At 34.6% G+C, this 21,465-nt stretch overlaps 1 protein-coding gene across 2 annotated transcripts in view; it reads left to right on the forward strand.

Moving 5' to 3' along the window:
- Window positions 1-21,465, forward strand: part of MMP16 (matrix metallopeptidase 16) — a 166,225-nt gene that overhangs the window by 140,550 nt on the left and 4,210 nt on the right. For both annotated transcript variants that reach the window (XM_057371105.1, XM_057371106.1), the window contains exons 7-9: window positions 4,798-4,936; window positions 12,958-13,108; window positions 17,065-17,180. In XM_057371105.1, coding sequence (XP_057227088.1) covers window positions 4,798-4,936; window positions 12,958-13,108; window positions 17,065-17,180 — 406 coding nt within the window. The remainder of the gene's footprint in view (window positions 1-4,797; window positions 4,937-12,957; window positions 13,109-17,064; window positions 17,181-21,465) is intronic.

A 21,465-nucleotide genomic window follows, 5' to 3' on the forward strand; every position in this document is an offset into this window, starting at 1 on the left:
AGCTATTAAATTTTGCATTTCACTCATCTTGTTGAGGGAATACCCCTAATACACTACATATATGTACACTTTAGCATCAAGTCAGACAGATATTCACAGAGAATTTTGCTGTAGAGTGCAAGGRTATTTCACAAATTACAGGGGGTTTACACATGCTTTTATAATCGCAGTCAAAATATTATAATTTATGTTGCAATTTGTCCTTGTTTTGCACCAGGCTCCCTGTCTGCCTTAAAGCTTTACTTGCCTTCGTCTCCAAGTAGTTTCAAAAGGTACCATTTCAAAAGTTTCTGATTTTTTTTTCCTTCCTTCTAGCTTATCTTAGGGTTTTTAGAGTATCTGTCACATTGGACAGTCTCTGTTTTTGCTGGTAATCATTTGAACTTGAGTCAGTGTCACACATCATTACAGAGTTGTAGGTATAGKTCATTAGGTATAAAATAAAGGTCAGAGCTCTAGACATTTTGTAGCAAATTAATGGTTTAATGTTGACAGTGGTTGTTAATCCAGAGACATAAGAGAAAATGAGGTGCTTAGACAAGAAAGCTCCATTAATTTTGCACTAAAAGCTTATCTAGTTTGTGTATTATGGATGAACCAAAATACCTGGAGATTGTTTTTAATTCTCTTACACATCAGTTGTGTCCCTTAAGGAATCTGAAAGATACTTAACTTGATAATAAATACTGAAATGGAAATTAATTATTCATAGGAGTATAGAKTTAAACATTCATAGAATGAAACATAAAGAACAATTTAATGTCACTAAAAAGGGCAAAATTGTACATTCTAAGGTTGGGAGGAGACTTGTCTAGCAACAAAGTATGAAAATTATGCCTCATGAGCTAGTTTTTTTTACTCTAATACTCACTTTCATTCCAGATTATCTGAGTTGTTAATAAAGAAGGTTTTTTTTTTGTTTTTTTTTTTTTTTTTTTTTTTTTTTTTTTTTTTTTTTATGAGGGAGGTGCATATTATGATAATACATAATGTACTATATTTTATTCTCCACACATGCACAGGAAAGAATATCTAAAGCATTTACTGACTGCAGAATGATTTATGTATGACCTTTGTTCAGTTTGTTTTCTCTAAAAAGTTTTATTGTCTTTTTTTTCTCAGAAATTTCACATCTTCTAAACAAAATGTCAAAACATTCAATTTGAGTGACTGCTACTGCTTCTTCATTCTGCTGTTACTCTTTATCTATCATAGTGTTTCTGAAACCACTTACAGTCTCTTCTTACTCAATGCCCATTTTCTGGATTTTACATATATTGCTCTATCTTAATTAAATGTTGATTTTTGTTTGTTTCAGTTTTGCTTTTTGAACTGGGAATAATTGTCCAAATTTAATTAACTTGGTATGTCTGCAGTCATAATATTTAATGATCCATTATTATGCCAGATCTCAGCTGCACAGGACCAAGCCATATTTTTGAAGCAACTGAGTATCTACAGATGCTTACAAAGAGACATTTGCTTGCCAGCACAGAAAGACACTAAAATATATGCAATGTATGTATTTGTCAGGCTTTTCAGTGGAGTGCATGTGACAAATTGTGTTCAACCTGTCTGCTGTAGTTAGTGTGTTTTGGGGAAACAAAATAATAAAAWGTGTATTTAACCAACATAGTGGGAAAGGCRAGAGATTTTYCAATACACRCTATTTCTCAAAAGAGACAAAATTKTGTTTATTCAACATAAACAAATACTCTGAGAAGTGTTTTGCCAGAGAAACTGTTTCAAGCTATTTACTCAAAGTGTGAAAGAGCTTTTTTAGATTGAATATGCTTTCTCTTGGACYATGCCTCTTTTGAATTTCAATAATAGATAAACTGTTGTGAAGACATTTTTTCTGTAATTGTACATGTTTGTCAAAATGCAGATGATAAAATTGCTGGTAAGTATAACTTTGTTTAAGATAAATTAATTACATTTACATATATGTGCTGAAATTATGCATTMTTTCTATAAGCAGAGCCCATCCCATCTGATGCTTCAGAGAGGTCTTCAAAATGCTTTACAGCTGCATGCTGGTGTTCTTGAGTTCCAGAGTTTGAACTCTGTCGGCCTAAAACTATAGAGTCCAGTATGTTCATAGGAAAGTCGGCCAGGAAAATTAAATTTACATAAACAAATTACTCTATCAACCTCTGCTAACACCTACCTTCCCCAGTCTTATAAATGGTCCAAAATTTCAGTTCTGCCCTCAGRCATTTCCAGWTATTTGCTGATTCCCTGAAATKACGTCTATTGACAAATTATATGSCMRSCYYYKYYYKGKTWAAWWARRMCMWWAAAAATGCTAAAATTATAAATTTTCAAAATTTTAGTGTTATGGAAACCTGTAGGATCCTTACTGCTGAGCAATACCCCATTTTCATGGTTATTGCAAGGACAGGTAAATATGCTAAAAATAGATCAGGAAAATAAGTAGTCTACAGAATTCCATCAGCTGAAGGGAGAACATGTCATGTTATGTTCACAGTTATGCTTCAGAATGGAATATTTAKACATTAAAGGCAATGGCCCCCGAAGATCTTCTTTCAAGCCACAGATCCTTTATKCTTAATGTTGCCCAGATGTGTTACAGTGTAGAGAGGTTTCCTGAAAACAAGCAGAAGGATTTAATCTACAAGGTGCTTTCTTTATGAAACAACAAAGGTCCTGGATTAGATCTTGCAGTCAAAGGGCTACTGTTCTTGGTGATAAAGAAAAAAAAGAGGTGAATGAAGGTTGAACACCCGTGAGCAGCTGTAGCTGTTGCTGATTGCTATGACTTTCCACACTGTGGCTTTTTAAACATTCCTGCAGATAGCTGGGGATGCTCTAAGTTTGCACATGTTGAAGGAGTACAGAGGAGCTAAAGCCCATCAAATGCCATCAATCACAAAATCATTGCCTTTGGTTCAAGAGGTCTCTGAACCACAGTTGATGGGTGACTCGGAGAGTGTATCAGAGAGGTGTCGTTGCATATTCCCATTCTTTTCATTGTCACAGGGTAGAGTAGAATAGTGTAACTAATGGAGCTGAGAAGAACCTGCAATGATCATCCAGTCCAACTGTTTAATCAGTGCAAGGTTCAATTCTAATCTATTAAACACTGCTAGTGACTCCACTGGGGATAGGATCAAGGCCTAGATGGACCCTGATCTGGCCTTACATGTCATTCATTTTATTTTGTGTTGGCGTAATGATGGGTTCAACCCAGGAGATAAAAATTAGACAACAAATAGGATTTATTTTGCTTGCATTTAGATTCCAACACTTTGCCAACATCTAAACAGGATATGTTATAAAATGTAATATCCCCAGATTCATATTATAAAAAGAAGATCTTGAAGATTCCTGATCTTTCATGTTACTATTTTAGATGCCATTCTATTGGAAGTATTTCCAAAATGACTGTGAGAATCAGTCTCAGGTGAAAAGGCCTGTGAAAGTCCAGGATGAATGCATTTACACAATAATACCCCACTGAATTAATTTCTTGTCAGATACATTGAACTATTTCTTGTTGAAAGCTTCTGGATACATAGTATTGATGTTACCCTATACATATATGTATATATATAAACAAATTTAAAAACAAGTGCATTCCAGTTTTGCCCTAATTGCATTATTGTTAAGATTTTAATAGCATAGCAGGAAAAAAATATTGGTTAGCTAAGGAATTTGCGCAAAAAATAGATAAGGATATTCTAACTATTACACTGCAAGTCAGCAATATGAAGTATGAAATACAGTTTGACATACAATCAATACAAAATATGGAAAATCCAATTTTGTTGGTCTTGTTATCAAAATTAAATAATGCAAATATACTCCACAAATCATTAAGTCTGAAATGTAACTCATTCTCGAGAAGTTATTTGTTGCCTTGATGATTTTACAGGTTTTGTTGTGAAATCTGTGTTCTTTACAAAGAGGAAGTACTGCCATGTCAAACTGTGACAGATATCTGACAGAACCTTACTTTCTTTGTTATTAAGGGGGGTTCTATAATAATATAACATAACATAATAATAACAAAAAATATTCAAGTATGTGCAAGAAGTTAAATACTGGTTTACAGTATCCTCCTCTCTAAATATTGAATGAACTGTAATAGTTGTCATAAGTTCTAAAGAGGTACAGCAATGGTACCTTTGTTAATACCTATTTAATGGATATAAGATATATATATATAAGATGGATTTAGCACCTCTTACATATAAATACATATATGGTTGTAGCATTTATCATTCAATTTAATGTCACTTGGAAAGACCACTAAACTTCACTGTGCTAAAATTGTCCTCAAAGTGTCATTCTTACTGGACCGATCTAATAACATTACACAAATATCTATCAACTTTTCACTGTTAGCAGCCACTGCAAAAAAATGGCCTGCACAATTAATTGATCTTCAAAGCCTGTCTGTAGTCCCATTATATTGTGCATCCACATAAGCTGTGGTTCAGTCTAAAAGCACTTGTAGTCAGACCACAAATTTTAAATCAGGCCGCTTATAGGAATGAAGTTGAGAAAGTTACATCATCTCATACAACACGCTGTGTGTTCCACCGAGGGCTACCTGCTCCAAACACACGGTTCATGTGTGTGGCTTTTTCCCACCTCAGCAAAAACTAGAAACATTTGCAATGTGTGGATGTGACACAAATATAAACACAATGGGTTTATGCACATAACAAAAGGTGTGCTCTAAAAATGCTAGGAATAGGCTGTTCAGTATTTTCGAGACAGGAACTGAACACTTGTCAATGTAGTAAGAAATGTGTGTTTGGTTTCCAGGATCAGTGGTTTTGGCGAGTCAGAAACAACAGGGTGATGGATGGATACCCCATGCAGATTACCTACTTCTGGAGGGGACTGCCTCCCAGCATTGATGCAGTTTATGAAAACAGTGAGGGGAATTTTGTCTTCTTTAAAGGTAAGAAAGAATGAAAGTAAGATTTTGTGTAACCCTTTCGAATGCGATGAGTTCTTGAAACACATCTTGTTTATTTTTACTGATTTGTAAATCTTGTTGCAAATTGGTATCCAGATGAAAAGTACATAAGTTAACATTTTCTCATTTGGCAACTAAACTATGTCTTTAATTTTTGATTACCCTTCACAGTATCAGATCATTTGCTCTTATATGCAGTAAAAATTTGGAAGTATAAATATAAGACATAGAAATTATCTACYATGAAATAATTTTTGAAAAATGTGTTTTAGGAAGACAAAATGAGTTCATTTCCATTATTAACTTTTTTTTGCTGTTCTCTTTGCTCTTCTTCCTGTTTACAAATGAACTTCTTATATATGTAAATGTCATCTCTGCTATATACTCCCTGTACTGCACTGTATTTGTTTCATCTAAGAACKGTGATGTTAATTAGGAGTTTAATGTAGGGGAAAATAATCTTTTTCATAGATGGCTATTTAGTGGTTTTGAAGAATCATCRAGTCCAGAAAATAGTTGGTATAAATTGAATTGTCACTAATTGTTCTTTTCAAATTTCACAAGTTTTTGAATATGTACCTAATTCAGATTTAATGGTAAAATTATCCTATATGTTTAATAAATTAATATTTAGTGACAAAGGTCTGAAAATTACATAAAGTATGTTTTATAAAATAATGATTTGAGAGAAGAAACTTCAGCTATTTAGTGTTGTAAATGATTAATTTTTAACTCACTACAAAAAAAAAAAGTAGATTTTTTTTAAAGTTGTTATATAAAAAATTAATTCATTTTTACAAGTGGAGTCATTAACAGGGAGTTAGAAATAATATTTCATTCASTGCAGAAACATGATCTTGGGAATGCTAAATGAAAAATATTTAGTAACATGCAGAAACACTTCATAACAGTACAATGAAGATGAAGCTTATGTTTTGCCAATAGTGAAATTGTATTTTTTGTGCTAGTYATAAAGAAAATAACATTCCACATAGTACATCTTCTATTTATATGACTTCAATATGGCAAATGCTTTTACTTCTGTTGCCATAAAATAGGCTYCAAGCCATTAGCTCTGGGAAGTTGATATAATTGGGAATCATGATCCAGGTATCTCCAAATCTCCATCCCATTGCTTTATTTTTGGGTCCACAGGACATGGAAGGATAAAAGTATTATTCTATAGCTATTCCTTTGCACCGCTTCTACAAAAAGCAAAACAACTACGCTGTTCATTCTAGACTTCTGCCTTGGTAATGCCGGGACCCATTACCTGAACTCCAGACAGAAATGATCAAGCTCACTCTTGTAGCTGCTTTTTTTTTTTTTTTTTCCTTCCAGTGACCTTGAAATATGTTTTTTTTCTTTATTTATCTCTTCACACAGTGCTCATTGGCTTCTGTTAGGTTTTGATTCTGTACTCTGTGGGTTGCAGATAACAAACAACAGAAGGAGCAGGGAATTTCTCTATTTTCTACCTGGGAAATTAAATTAAGATTAATTAAAGAAAGCAGGAGCAGCAGGACTGTGCTCTTAGAAGTCAGAATTGTGTTTTCTTTTCTCGTCATTTCCACCTTATGCTATCTGATTTCAAACCAGTCAGTTTTGTGCATTCTAGCTGGCATCATATAATACTTCAATTTTCTGCTGTTGATATTTTTCCATAGGACTTCTTTTCAAAGTTTGTTCCATTATTTTTCCAATGACATTTGTATTATCCCTTTATTTGCCAAGGTCAAAAGTCTTTGTATTTCCTTGTGCAATTAAAAAAAAAAAAATGCTTCTCTGCCACTTCTTCAAGATTCTTAATACCTAACTGTTGATGTTTGTCTGTCAGTGTAATTCATGTTTTTCCACTGCTACAGAACCAAAAGTTTTAGCTGTTTTTTTCTGTGTGGGTGTCCTTGAAAATTCATGTTAACCAAGGATCTCAACTGCCTTGTGGAACATGATTACAGAAATCTGTATAAATAGACTGTAGGTAAATTATCATTGTCTTGTTTCTTCTATTCCCTCACAAAATTTCCTGGAGAGAGAGTTCATGTCCTCCTCTCAAAGGGRCTAGAAATAGACAGGTAGATTGTTGCTATGATGATGAGCAAGTAGAACATCTTATCCAGKTAGTGTGCTTTCCCAGTCTAAAATTGGTCCAAACAAGTAAGTTGTGGAAGGAACTTAAATAGGAAGTCTAGCATACAGATGTGTTGATAAAGCACATACCTAAGCCAATATCTACATACATTATTCAGAAAATAAAATAGAAAAATGGAGTAAGTAACAGCAGAGAACTTGTACTGGATTGATGTTGCTGTGCACTCTTCTGACCCACACTATAATGTCACCAGTTCCTGCCCTCCCTTTAGTGCTGACCCGTAATATACTACAAATATACAGGCTAGACATTGGGGGAAAAAAAAAGTCTTCACAGAAAGAGTGGTTGGACATTGGAATGGGCTGTGCAGGGAGATGGTGGAGTCACTTTCCACAGGAGGTGTTTAAAAAAAGGCTGGATGTGGCCATAGTTTAGTTGATAAGGTGATGTTAGGTCATAGATTGAACTTTATGATCTCCAAGATCTCTTCCAACCTAGCTGATCCTGTGCTCCTATGATAAGCTCCTCATCAGTCCCAGCAGAGCTCCATGCACTCCAGCTACTCATTGTCACAGAGGGAAACATCCCCATGCCTCTTCCCTTCCCGACCTTTGTAAAGAGCCAGCAGCCTTCCATTCTAACATTCCATTCACAGAAACCATTTCTTCTCATCTCTGTGATCCCAGTGAGATTACAACCCTGCAGGTGGGCACAAGCCTCCAAGCACATCTCCTACTCCTGATGCTTATTCCCCATGATATGTGTGTTTGCATAGAGGCACTTAATTTGATGCCCCCAGTTAAACCAACTTATTGGCTGGAATGGCTGGAATTCCTTTGTGCTGTTTCAGGTGCTCTCCTGCTGACCTKTGATCTCTCTCCACACTCTGGATATCTCTTGCTGGCACTGGTATCAAACTGGTAGGAATGGGATGGATTGAGGTCCCCCCTCAATCAGCAACTTTAGTTTAAAGCCCTCTTTACCAGCCTGGCAAGCCTGTGACCGGGATGCTCTTCCTGTTCCCTGCCAGATGGACTCATCAGCTCCCAGCAGACCAGACCATACCCATAAAGTACCCAGCAATCTGCTGGATAGCTGCTTATAAAAACCAGATGTTTGCATTCTTGTTATTATTCATTGCCAGTGTCCATGCTGAATGATAATAAGAAGATGGCATCAGAAAGATACCTTTTTATTTTCTTTCTTTTTTTTTTTATTTAATGAGCAAACGTGAACAGTAAAATGCATTCTGTGTACCTGTGGGAATTTATATAGTGCTAAAAATGAAATTGTAAAGCCATCTGCACTATTGAATGTTATGGTAAACCAAATGTAGCAATAGAAAGGCTGCTGTAAAACTCATACCACCAGTGCCTTCCTCATAACATTCTACTGCACTTACCCCATGGCCTGACAGATTTATATTGAAAAATAGATTTACTATAGTGTCAGATCGTGGAAGGGAGAAATGACAGAAACTGAATGTGCGAAATAGAGAAYGGAGGAAAAGGAACTATGAATAGTGATTTTGGGATAGTAGCCCTTTTGATATGGACTTAAAAGACCAGACTTAAGAGGAATGGTGTCTGGAAAAAAAAACAACACAAATAATGAAATTAAAATATTTTAAATTATTTCAATTGCATATAATTCTTTAAAATTCTGAGAATTCATCTCACCACTCTAACACAGGGATTATGKGCTATACACTTCTTGCACTACACATATATAATAATTGTAAATAATATCAACAAAAATCTTGCTGACAACACAGAGTCACAATTTTTCAGCATTCCAATTTTATAAAGGAAGAACTATAGTTATTAAAAGCTGCATAATTGTTTGCAGTAGTCAGTAGGTAGTTAAGCAGTCTGAAGAATATCTAGAATATTGTTATTTTAAATGAAGCATAGCAATACAGATGTCTTTTATTTCCAGTATGTTTTTTAGAATGCCAAAGATAGATGTTGAGAGACTTCAGATAATTGCACAGTTCATCCTTCTCMGTTGTCTCCCTACAGTGATGATATTTAACAAAGCATTATTGCAAAAAGTAAGACATTTTAGCTTTTTTATCATTTCCTTTACTCTCAGCTTCTGACCTTAGCAATCTGCTTCTTATTATATTAGACCTTACATTAGGGAATAGAAGCAGAAAGATTAAACATTCTGAAGTTTCAGACTTCATGAAACATGTGGTGCTTTATTCTCTGTGAGAATAACAAACCTACCAATGAGACCTTAAAAAAACAACTCTGTAAAATAAGTACAGTGGTGGTTTCTGCCAAGGGCATAGGTTATGACTCCAAAGAAGCATTAGTTATCCATAAGAAGAGTAAAAATGTGACTAGTTTGGTCTTAGTACTTTCCATTATGATCACAATTAATGAACTCTTACTGACTATTTATTAGTGGAAGTGCAATGGGCTACATGAAAATATACTGGMTTTAACATTAGTTTGTAATACATTTAAAGTTACATAAATATGTTAGAAATAAAATTATCTCATTCTCATCATAGTTAGGCATCTTTTGCACAGATTTTCGGCTTTAACTTCTCTTGATATTCAGCTCTGAGTCTTCTGAAGTTCTCTGATCAATAGTCACCCACTTTACTCCAGCTGAGAGTCAGAAAAAAMCCCAAAACAAGACCAAAAACAAACTTCTGAAAACCCCAACCAAATAAAAAAACAAAGTGAAAACTGTCAGCCAGATGGAACATTTGGATTTCTTATATACAGTACTTCTCATTAACAATCAACAGTTAGAGCAGACTAAACATGTCTTCTAAAGCAAATGTTAAATAAAATTCCCTCTAGTTAGCATCAATAGGCCTTACTCACGTATGTTAGAGCTCTCAATGCCCTACTGTCTTTGTAAAATACAGTTAAATTTACCTTTTATCTATTTTCTAAGAAAGAATTTGCTCATTAGGGTGAAGAATTCAGTTTCTTAAGCCTGTTCCCACATCTATACTTTCCTTTTACTTCAGTATATCTGAATATGCAAAAAATACCTGGCTCAGTGGTGCTGTCACTTATAAAGGTTTGTGCCCAACCATTGTTTATTTTGGTCTGACTGATCTCGTTAACAGTTATCTTTGCCTCCTTGGGTATGGCTGATAACGATCCATTCACAGCAATTGCTTTGACTTTTATTCCTTGTGACTCACAGAGAAAAGTATTGGCATTACATACATCACAGCATATGCCTCTCAATGCTGTGCAACAGCTGTCATTTTGAATGATCTTCTGAAACAGAAATGAGCTGGCTCAGGATCACTCACTGGATGCCATCTGTTGTTCACACCATAAGCACCAGCTAGTAAGGTCCAAAAAGCATGACTTCTCTTATCATTGCCTTTGAAACTGCCATTAACATCTGAAGCCTTCTGTGTCCAGTCATGTGAATTGGCAAAAGATAAACCACATGGGAGGAGGAACAGAGAATGATTGAAATGCTCACCTCTGTCATTGTCAAACCCTATAAGTGAATTTTTATACGGCATCTCAGTAAAGGTAAATCTCAGGTTAGCAACKACCTTAATCCCAGGTCAACAGAGAACTCATCTTTCCATGACTGGTCTTCAAAGATCTCTGTGTCTCTTTTATTTTCAGTACTTCAAATGGTTCTGTGCATACTCACTCTTTGAGTCCTTTTTTCCTTCAACTGGCAGGGGAGAGAAGATGGAGCTGTTGAGCAAACAGTAGTGTCTGTGCTTGGAAGTGGGTGACAAGCAKCTGTAAAGAAGCTGATAAAAAATTAACTCTGGAAACCCAGCATGGGAGAGGTAGAAACTATACCCCCTCTCCTAATTAAAACTCTGATAAAATGAAAACATGSTTTAAATCACCACAGTACAAACAGGGAGATTAAAAAACACCTTCCTTTAAACAAACATTTAATACCACTGAGGGATAGCTAAAATATAAAACCAACTGCAAAACAGCTCTCTGGATTTTCCCTCTTGATGATTCTGGCATACACCTGATCGTAGGTCTTTGGGGTAATATTACATTTCCTTATTAAATATTTATACAACACGGTACCTTAACCTCCTAAATCTATGTAACAGCTTTGTAATAGCCTTGAAGGTAAGTACAAAGACTAATGTGAACAGCCATGATTTTATCTCCTACGTCCTCTTTCCTAATGTGTTTGAGCCAAATAAGTTTTCAAACTTTTCCCCTYATATTTTAAATATCATTCTCATGCAGAACAATGGATAGCCCAAAGTGAAGCATCCAATAAGGCCATCAATATCTATGTTGATGGATCCTGTCTAGACTTCTTTGTGGTTTAGCTCAGGAGGGTCCATGTGATGTCAAAGGGTATGTTCTCCTTCAGTGTAAGTATTACTAAAACTTTGCTTTTTGCAAACAAAGAGAACAGTAGTKCTTTGAAGAGAAAATAATTGGTTCTTACACAATGGAGACTATAGTCTTGCTTGAGAATGTCCCTGTGGTCTAGGTGACATAATGCAAAGAAAGGACAGACATCAAAGCAAGCTCTTCAGATAAATACATAAATGCAAATTATTCTCACCCTTCCCTGTTTCTAGGGATCATTGGGGGATTTTTATTCCTTTTTTTTCAGCCAAAGCTSTCTTTGTTTGAAAGAGAAGTCTCTACTGAAAAGACACAGATGAGGCGTGTGTTTTGGAGAATTAGTAAAAAGTGGAAATGTAAAAAGGAGAAGATAGTTGCAAGAATAAGACAGGTGGCACAGTATATTGAGGAGTCCCTACAAGGACAACAAAATTATTGGGGAAAATACTGTACTATAGGCTAAATATGAGATGGTGAAGTAGGTGACATAATCATGGATGTATTCACAGTGAAGAGGAGCTTGTCCAGGAAACTAGAGATAAAACTAAAACTTGGAAACTGTAGTTGTGGACTGGTGAGATAAACTGTCTAGCTGGAAGAGAGAGCACAGGAAGCATCATCCTTTCCACAAACAGGTGCACAGGGCATCTGTACTGTAAAACACTGCTGCAGCTGCTATTTCCATAGCATGGATCCCTATGTATGCCAGATATTTACCCAGTAACTGCATTACCCCACCAGCAGCCGGGGTTTCAGCCACAGAGCATTTTCTTAGACTGTAATTCATATTTAGGACAGTAACCTGAGAACCTGGGTAATCTGAGATTTGTGCAGACATTGTGCGAACATCAACTGGAGTCATACACCTACATTGTGTTTTCATCATGAAATAACTCAGTTGGGTGGTTTTGAATGATTTGTCACCTAAAGCCAAAGCTTAAGTATTACTGCCACTGGCAATCCCCATTAATTTCAGACAAAACGTTTTCACCTTGGGACTTCAGATTCTTATTTCCTGTCTTTAGGCCACACTAAAAAAAAAAAAAAAAGTCAAAAATTACATTCTACAGTTATTTCTGAAACAATCGTACATCCTTCATAAGTAATTTACCTTCTAGAGGAGAAGTACAGAGTAATAAAAGTATATGGTCTCTATGAAGATAGTAATTGCTATTTGTTATTTATATGTTTTCTTACCTTATTTTCTTATAAAACTCACTCTTTTGTCCTGAAACAAAACTGTTGTGTAGTTTTTCAGTAAGTGTATTACATTATCAACCACTCAGCCTCTTAAGATTATTTAATTTTCATTCTAGTTTTGATCACTACATAGGTGATATCGAAATATTCTGTGGACTTACTGGAGGAGAGGTGCTTTATAAATGCAAGATATCCATAAGGCATAYTTAATTTTGTATGATCTGCAGTGATAGAACATTTTTTCATTTCATTGTATTTGGAAGAACCACTACTACAGACCTTTGGGAGTCTTTCTTATTTCTTAAGWATGTATTGGTATTAATGCTGGGAGTACTGGTGACTAACACACATATATGCACGTGTATATTTATTCTTTTGTGCAGGTAACAAGTTCTGGGTTTTCAAGGACACTACTCTTCAGCCTGGTTATCCTCATGATTTGATAACACTTGGAAGTGGAATTCCTTCCCATGGCATTGATTCAGCAATTTGGTGGGAAGATGTTGGAAAAACCTACTTCTTCAAAGGAGATAGGTTGGTATAGGATTTCTACAAGTGAACTATTCAATGGGTGTCAGCTAAACATGTTAACCTTTTCATCTTTTTCTCAAAGGAAAAAGTCAAGACACTTAAACAGTTGTATTCTGCTGATTAAATTAACTCCTCCTGCATAGATAGCTGTTCTATTTCCTATGTCATATAACCTAAATTAAGTATTTTTTAATATCCTGGAATGGATATATGTATATCCAGTAGGAAAGTTACATTTTAGAAGTCAACAGGAGAGTAGCAGTTGCGGCAAATTTAAACTTCAATATTCAAAGTGATGTGTTTATGTACACTCTTACCTTTTTCTTTTTATCCACATTTCTAAACCCCAGCACTTAAGCAGGCAAGGCATGATCCAAAGTCTTTAAGGTCAGTGAAAATGACTTCTTTGCTRCTATTTGATAATGAGGTAATAAAGGGAATAACAGCTAAACCTAGGAGCTCAAGAAGAATTTGAGCATTTTTGTGGAATTACTTCTAAATAAATCTTATAGAGATATATATTTATGATTAAAAATAAAAAAACAACAAAGCAACAAAACAAAGCAACAAAGCAAAACAAAACCGAAAACAAACAAAAAAAAACCCAAATAGACCCAAAAAAAGTAAAATCCAAGGGTTTTTCCATTCCTGAAATGCTTCTACTAGTCACTTATTGTTTATATCTTTATATCCCTATCAATAAAAAAAGGAAAAGAATATTTGTCTGCTTTACAGCATTGTCAAGGGAATTCATTAATTTTTAAAATCCTGCAAGTTGTCTGAATGATGGATTTTACATGTTTTCAGTATGATACTGTTTGTTGATTGATGTATCACTGTGCAAATTTTGTGTGCTCAGAGACAAATTATTCTTTATTAATAACTGTAATATTTCTATTGGTATTATGAAAAGTATGGCTGCTTTTGTTCCTGTGTGGTACTTGGTGTTCTCAGACACTAGTAGTATTCATGGATCACTTAAGAAATTAATTTAATGCACATCATAGAATATGTTTAGCACACTACAGTTGGTAATTTTTTAGCAGTACTGTAAAATTGCACTACAGATTGCTGCAACAAATTTTATTTTACAGTTTATTTTATTATWTAAAAAAAAAATAGTTCTCCAGTACTCATGGCAAGGGAAGTAGATAACTAAGTAAAATTTTGACAATATTTCAAAACTAAGTATCATTTCAAGCAATCAGTTTTCATAGTGAGTAGAAAATTGCCTAAATAATTTGCTTCCTATGGTTGAGTCRATTTTTTAAAAAAAATCAAATTAATTTTCAGGTAATAATTTTCCACCTCCACATGCAAATTATAAAAGGATGTACAGTAGGAATCTTTTGTGGCTTGTACTTCCTTTAGGCTTTATTCAGCAGCGTCCTTTTTTATATTTCCATTCATAGGCAGTTACTTATAGTCAGGATTTTCCTAAAACACAATTGGTAATAACAGAAGACAAAAAGAACTAGCAGAGAAAACATGTGCTGGCAGAAAAGTTGGTACTTAAAGCTAACAAGCACAATGAAACTCAGCAGGATATAAATGTGATACAGTATGTTAGAAAAAGATTGAATGTGAGCCTTGCAGAGATAATTGGGCWATTGCAGGATGTTGACCATCAGTGGGAATAAACCTTTCTAACTGTAAGTTTCTCTGTGTGCACTGCTTTTATAGTCAAGTATTTGCTATAAAATAAAAAATAATAATAAAAATTACCAAACAAACAAAAAAGCAATCAAAAAAATCCCATATATCAAACCAGTAGGAAGATTTAAAAGTCAAACTAGTAAACAGTCATATGTCTAAAGCAGCTCATGTATGGAACATTWTTGTTGATATTTGACATTCTCTATTTCAACAGTAAGATAATTCTTCCAAATATTTTTATGAAACCCAAAAAAGGGACAAAGCTGACTACAGAAAACAGTAATCCTTCTGTCATCCCTCTCCTACCAGAACTGAGTAGTGGAGGACTAGAAGATAATAGGTTTGCTGCTTTTCTTGACACATGGCCTTATGTTCCTGTCTGGTCCTATTGCTTTTATGCACTTTAGAGTTTGAATGAGTATTTTGTCTTCATAAGGGACTTGGTCATCCAATGGCTCATTAAGTAAATAGGCTTAGATATAGAACATATTTTCCAAATTTCCTTTTTCTAAAGCTATGAAGTGGGTTTTCATTATTTTTTCCCCTCTGTTACTTTATCAGTCTTTCAGATAGAGTATCATATTTATATAGTTTGTAGAGCTCAAATTATCATTGGAGAGTTTGCTGGTGAACATTTGGCATGCCAAGAGGAATCAAGAGTAGATTTTTCCTTACTGTGTAGACATGCTCATTATTCCAGCACAGATTGTTGAGGTAGTTCATGATCAGTCCTTCCCTAACTGGATTTCTAATCAATGATGAAAAGCCAGCAGTTTTGTGATTTCTGAGTGTGCACTGAGAATGTCCTCAAAGACTTTTAATGACAAAGTATATTTTTGAAAGTCATTTAGGGCTAGTGGAAAACCAGGAGGTTATTAAAAGAAGGAGCTCAAAAAGGTGAAAAGATTGGAAGAGGAAAAGGAAAATGAGAGGAAATTATAGAAAGGAAATAGAGATCTGGAATAGGGGGATAGAAAAAAAAGAAAATATATTTGTTGAAAAAAAATGCAAACTAAGGACCAAGAAACTTAGAGTTAAATGATGAGGAAGAACTGGTATCAATAGTATTAATGTCAGAGCTTTGTTTACTAGYTCTACATGTTATTTCTGCATGTAAACTCTCAAAGATGTTACATATCCAGATAAAGAACATTATTTTGTTGTCTGGTAGCTGATGYATATGTGACTAGATTAAAAATTTGGGCTATAAAAATAATTTAAGCATAAGAAAGAAAAGAATAAATAGAAATGTCWTTTTAATCTAGCTTACCCACTCTTMACCCACTTGAAATCTGCCATCCTTTAATTTCATTGAAARTTTAAAGCCAGAGAAATGCCCCACAGGGAGAAATACTGAGGAATTTAGACCACTGTATTCTTAAAAAAAAAAGATTAAAATGTGAATCAATTAGAGTGCCTAAGTACCTTCATGGGGAAAAATTATCATCCACTTAATGATTTTTTAATATATGAGGAATGATAATAACAAGTACTTCTAAAAACTGAATTCAAATGAATTCAAATGAGAAAAAGGGTCAAGTTTTTAGCAGTAACCAGGTTATCAGTGATAGTGATAAAACTGTGCTCTAAATTAGTGGAGTCAATCAAAATATGAAATGACCCACCCATATATTTGGATACRTGGAGGATATTAGACATGAAGTATTCGTGGAACCAACTTATAAGATATGCATAGCAATTTAACCAGCAGTATAAGGAAAAAGAAATTATCAGTATCATCTGTAAGTATAAATAAATCACAAATGTAGATACTTCTCAGATGTTCAGGATTGCTAGAATTGCATGCTGAAGTATTTTAAGTTTGAGAAGAGCTGGCTGGCAAAAAGGCACAAAAGCAGGTTGGATTTTATAATATGCTATATCTAGTTAGTGATAATGAAATTAAAAGCTACTGTAATGCATACATATAAGGAGTTAAATTTAGATTGATGGAGGTCTTTTGAATCTACTGTCACGTTCATTATTAAAATATTATCTAAACCTTTTTTTTTGCATATGTTGCATCTCTCTGTGTCACTGCAAAGGCATCAGAAATGTGGTGATTATAGGTGAGATGCATGCTGGTTTAGTTGTTGAAGTACAAAAATCTTGTATCTTCTCTCTACTTACATGAAACAGCAAATAGATTTATTTGTAATCTGGTAGTATGTTCAAAGAGAAGAAGTCCAGTATTCCCATTTGTGGCTAATAGAAGTAACAAGTGTTGGAAAGGGAAAATATAAAATTGCTTGTCTGTTATCTTACAAATGTGCTTTTTTTTTTTTCCTTTAAAAACATTTCAGGTACTGGAGGTACAGTGAAGAAATGAGATCTATGGACCCTGGCTATCCCAAACCAATCACAATTTGGAAAGGTATCCCAGAATCTCCTCAGGGAGCCTTTGTCCACAAAGAAAATGGTATGCAAAATTGGTTTAGTGATTTGCTTACACACTTTTTGTAAGATAGAGTGTAGAGGGATGATTGACTCTTCAGGTGAAGTAGTGAAGGAATTCTTGATATCTGAATGGGTTATTTCCTGCTATAGAGCAGGCTTTAATAAAARTGGCTATTTATTTGCATGTACTGTTTAACCCAGGAATGAAAAAGCTTTCAAATTTAGTATTATAAACCTTTCATTTRTTTCTTTTTTTCTTCTGTGTAAATTCATTTTATTTTTGTTTTATGCTGAATTATAGTACCACTTAAAACAAGCTTCATAAACACTGTGTATCTCTATTGAATTTTCAAGGTATTGGCTGTTTAAACAGCTTAGAAAGTATTGCTTTCATTCTCAAAAGCTAGGAAAGGGAAGCAAAATCTTTATCTAAGCAGAACTATCCCAATGAATTTATGTAAATCAAAGATGTCTTAAGTCCATGATGTAGAATGCAGATAACTGGGATTTTAGTATGATGTGTTATTACCTTTGTCAAGATGCATCATCACAGACCTAGACCCTGGAATCTCAGCTGGACACACCTCAAAATGAATGAGAGCAGCCAAAATCTCCTCCATCTTAGGAGAAGTCAGTGCTAGAATTCAGAGGATGGTGGCTGGCTGCCAASAGAGCCCTCAGTTGCACAGAGTTCTTGGATCCTTTTGATGGGAGTGAAAATATGCATCTGTTGTCTCCTATCAATGATGGGCAATTGTTGTATGGCACATATGATTTATTTATTACTAGGTTCTGAGTTTATTCTGTTTGCCTCATAGACACATATCTATTGCCATATTATTTTAATTTCCTTTTAATAAGAAAATAAAAAGATTTCTTTCCTTTTATGAAACATTTTAGTCTCCTATTCCATCCTCTAACTTGATTAAGTAGTTTACCATGGAAATGTTTGGGGTTTCTTTTTTTAGAAATATGTTTAATTGCTTCCTTGCTTTGTGTCTATCTTATCCAGAAGAAGAMACCCTGTCTGTATTTTGGCCTTTTGGCTAGATTGGATTTTTTTGTGTTGCTTTTAACTGGAAAGTAGGTCAGCCAAGATGATATCCTGCATATATCACACTCAGTAATTAATAAATGTAAATATATGTATATGTGGTAATAGTCACAAACATTATGAATGTACAGAAAAATATGATGGATTTAACCTCACCCTTTAATTACTTTGTAAGTGCTTTGTAAACACATTCAAAAGGATTATATATACATGTATGTATAGATATATCTGTGTATCTATCACCTATTTACATCTGTATATATATATTCTGTAGTGAGCTCAGGTACGCATGCCTCCCATTAAAAATGAAAACTATCTTGCTGTAACACCCAGACCAGCGAGTCTGAAAGCACTGCAGAGGCAAAGCATGCACTCCTAAGGCAGGAAAGATTTTGGTTACATAAAAGCCACTTCCCTTTCTAACCCCAGTGGTTTTGATAGTCTGSCGGACTCTTTGGATGAGGAGGTCAGTAAAATGTGACACGAGATTGTGGAGGAGGTGAAAGAAAAGGGGGAATTCTTGAGCATCTCAGAAAGCCTATGAGGGCCCCAGGGCAGAAAAAGGGACTGAAAATGACATCATAAAGTTTCCAAAAAGACCACTAAGACATTTTCCCTGAAACCAAGGAAATAGAAGTCCTGTGAAACAGTTCATAACTTTGCTGTTGTTTGTGTGAGGAGAGAAAGAAACAAAAGTGAAATAAGAAATATCACAGCTTAGCTGGAAAGAAGTTCATTTCATTCTGCCTGAAACATTTTATTTCTTTGGACAGAAGCAGAGTTGATAAAGAACTTTTGCTATAAACCTTYATAAGGGAATGTCAGAAAGCATGTCTTTAAATGCACTTAATTTTAAAGCAATTTTCCTTTCTTTCATCTTTCTATTGTCCAAAGTATGCAAATTAACACCTACAATAACTGATCATGAAGGGGTTTACTTCAGTGATGACAAAAATTTTGGGTGATCTTGCATTGAGTCTTGGGAAGGATGAGAAAAACCAATTGCCTGTGCTAGTCAGTGTCCTGACTTAATATCCTAAAAGCTTGACAAGGTACAGGTAACATCTTTGAAACTCTCSTCTCACAACTTTCCCATGTTGTGATTTGTTTTCTAACACTGTGGTAGAAAATCTTATGAGGAGGTGGAGAAGAAATTTCTTTTCTTTTGCTACACAGAATCTGAGATCACACAGAGTTCTCCAAATTGGAGAAATCTTTCTTTCTGCCTTGAGAGCAGTAYAGAAAATTTAACTTTCCAGCTAGAAAATCTGCTTAAGTGGACGGTGGAGCAATTTTTAGGTAGAAGGAAGACAAARGGTAGTTTAGTTTATTGGTCCACTGATCTTTTTTTGCCTTGTACTTACTGTAGAAGTACCTTTGACGTGGTAGTGACTGCTAAGTCCTTCGGTACTGTTTGGGTCAGGTATTGCACTCACTATTCTCAATGAGTAGCACCTAGAAAATTGTAAGGAGCAGCTCCCAAAGCAGAGTTAACATGTCTAGCAGATTAAATGGAATCACATTCAACAGTTGTGTGAAGTCCTTTGTTCTGTCAGCAGAAGCAGTAAAACTACTCAGTCTCTTAGAACTGTCCTTCTCTGCTGGTAACATACATCTTTCCGCTGTAACTGACTATTGTCCTGGTTCCTGCCTCAGCAGAAATGGCAGAAAAGTTTGAACTATTTTCAGAGTTTTCTAGTGGAAAATGTGCTCTGATTGAAAAAAAAAAAATTGTATTGGATCTCTAGCAGCTGGCAATTCCTTTGCTGCTTTGATTTTAAGAGTTTTAATTTGACCTTTCGCTGCATAATATCAATTACTACAAAGTGAAGTCTATATTCTGACATACCTGTACCCCTGATGTACACACACATGTATTCTGCATATTTGTATGAATATAGAGATAGAGACATCACATCTGTATATGGTCTCTATATAGGTATTAGAGTATTGATAGGGATATATATCAAATTTCCATACTTGGAATATTCATCCATGGCCAGGATGTGCAGTACTTTCTGAAATACTTATATGAAATGCAAAGATAGGGTAACTATGGTTCAAAATACTGAAATTTCGCATTTGATAATGCTTTTCAATTAAACTATACATTGTTTGAAGGAACTTTATATGTGCTTAAATTTTAAAACTTTATCATATTTAAAGAATTCCAGTCTTCTTTTAGGTTTTATTCCAWTCAGAATAGAAGGCATTTTCTGAACAAATCTAGCTGCTGTTTTGATATAGCTCAGTACTTTTTGTATATCTTTTTTTTTCCCCCTTGGATTAGATCTTTCTAGCATTTTTTCAAGTAATAAAATTGTAGGGGATTAAGGAAAGGAAAATAGTCCCTTTTCATTGRCTAGAAAGGCTATTAAAATTACAAAAATATCTAATGTATGAGAATATTGAAATATCCAAGTTTTTCTGAAAAGTTATAGCAGGTGATGAAGACTGTTTTTATATTTTGAGCTGCAAAATATGCTATCAAGTTGGAATTGTTTTGTTGTTTTTTTTTAATTTTTGAACTGAAAGAAAATAACTCTTGATTGAATAGGTGGTTAATAATATTATCTCCAGACAGCCAGTTACCAACCTTTCCAGGAAGCCTTGTTAACTACAAATAGTGTCCAGTCTGTCTTAGTAGCCTTTAGTATTGTGGGAAATAAGCTGAGATGTATAAAGTGAAGAAAAGGAAAAATCCAGCTGCTTCCATTCAGTTCAGAAACAGTAGGAGGAAGTTCACTGATTCTGAAGGTTTGTGTCTTGCCAGATCAATGTCATTTTTCAGCTGGGATAATAAAGAAATATAGATTTTTGGCAAGAGTAAAGTCTTTTTCTCCATTTAAGSATGTTTAATAATAGCATTGGATTATGCCTGAAGGAATAAATATCAGATCTTTACAGAAAACTTAAACCTGGCCGCACCTGTTTTCTCAAGTGAAAGATGCTGTTATTTCATCCAGTTTCCTTCTGAAGTACAGCAATAGGTTATGTGGGATTAAAGAGGGTCAGTTCTCATTTCTGGCCAGCATAGCAAAGCATAACATTGCAATTYGTTTTGGTAGACTTCCCATCTTGAAGAGGTTGTGAAGTCCTGTCCCTGARGATTCTGACCCTGGGTTTCCAGTGAATTAACAAATTGGCCAAACCTTGGTTTGTCATAGACCATATTCCCTGGAATTATTTTATTATTTGTTTTATAGTAATAAAAGTAAGTCACAGTTTACTGAACAAAAGAACAACAAAAGAA

The sequence above is a fragment of the Malurus melanocephalus genome, unplaced genomic scaffold (genome assembly GCF_030028575.1).
Source record: "Malurus melanocephalus ecotype Western Australia unplaced genomic scaffold, MMel_1.1 scaffold_141, whole genome shotgun sequence".
NCBI classification, from domain to species: domain Eukaryota; kingdom Metazoa; phylum Chordata; class Aves; order Passeriformes; family Maluridae; genus Malurus; species Malurus melanocephalus.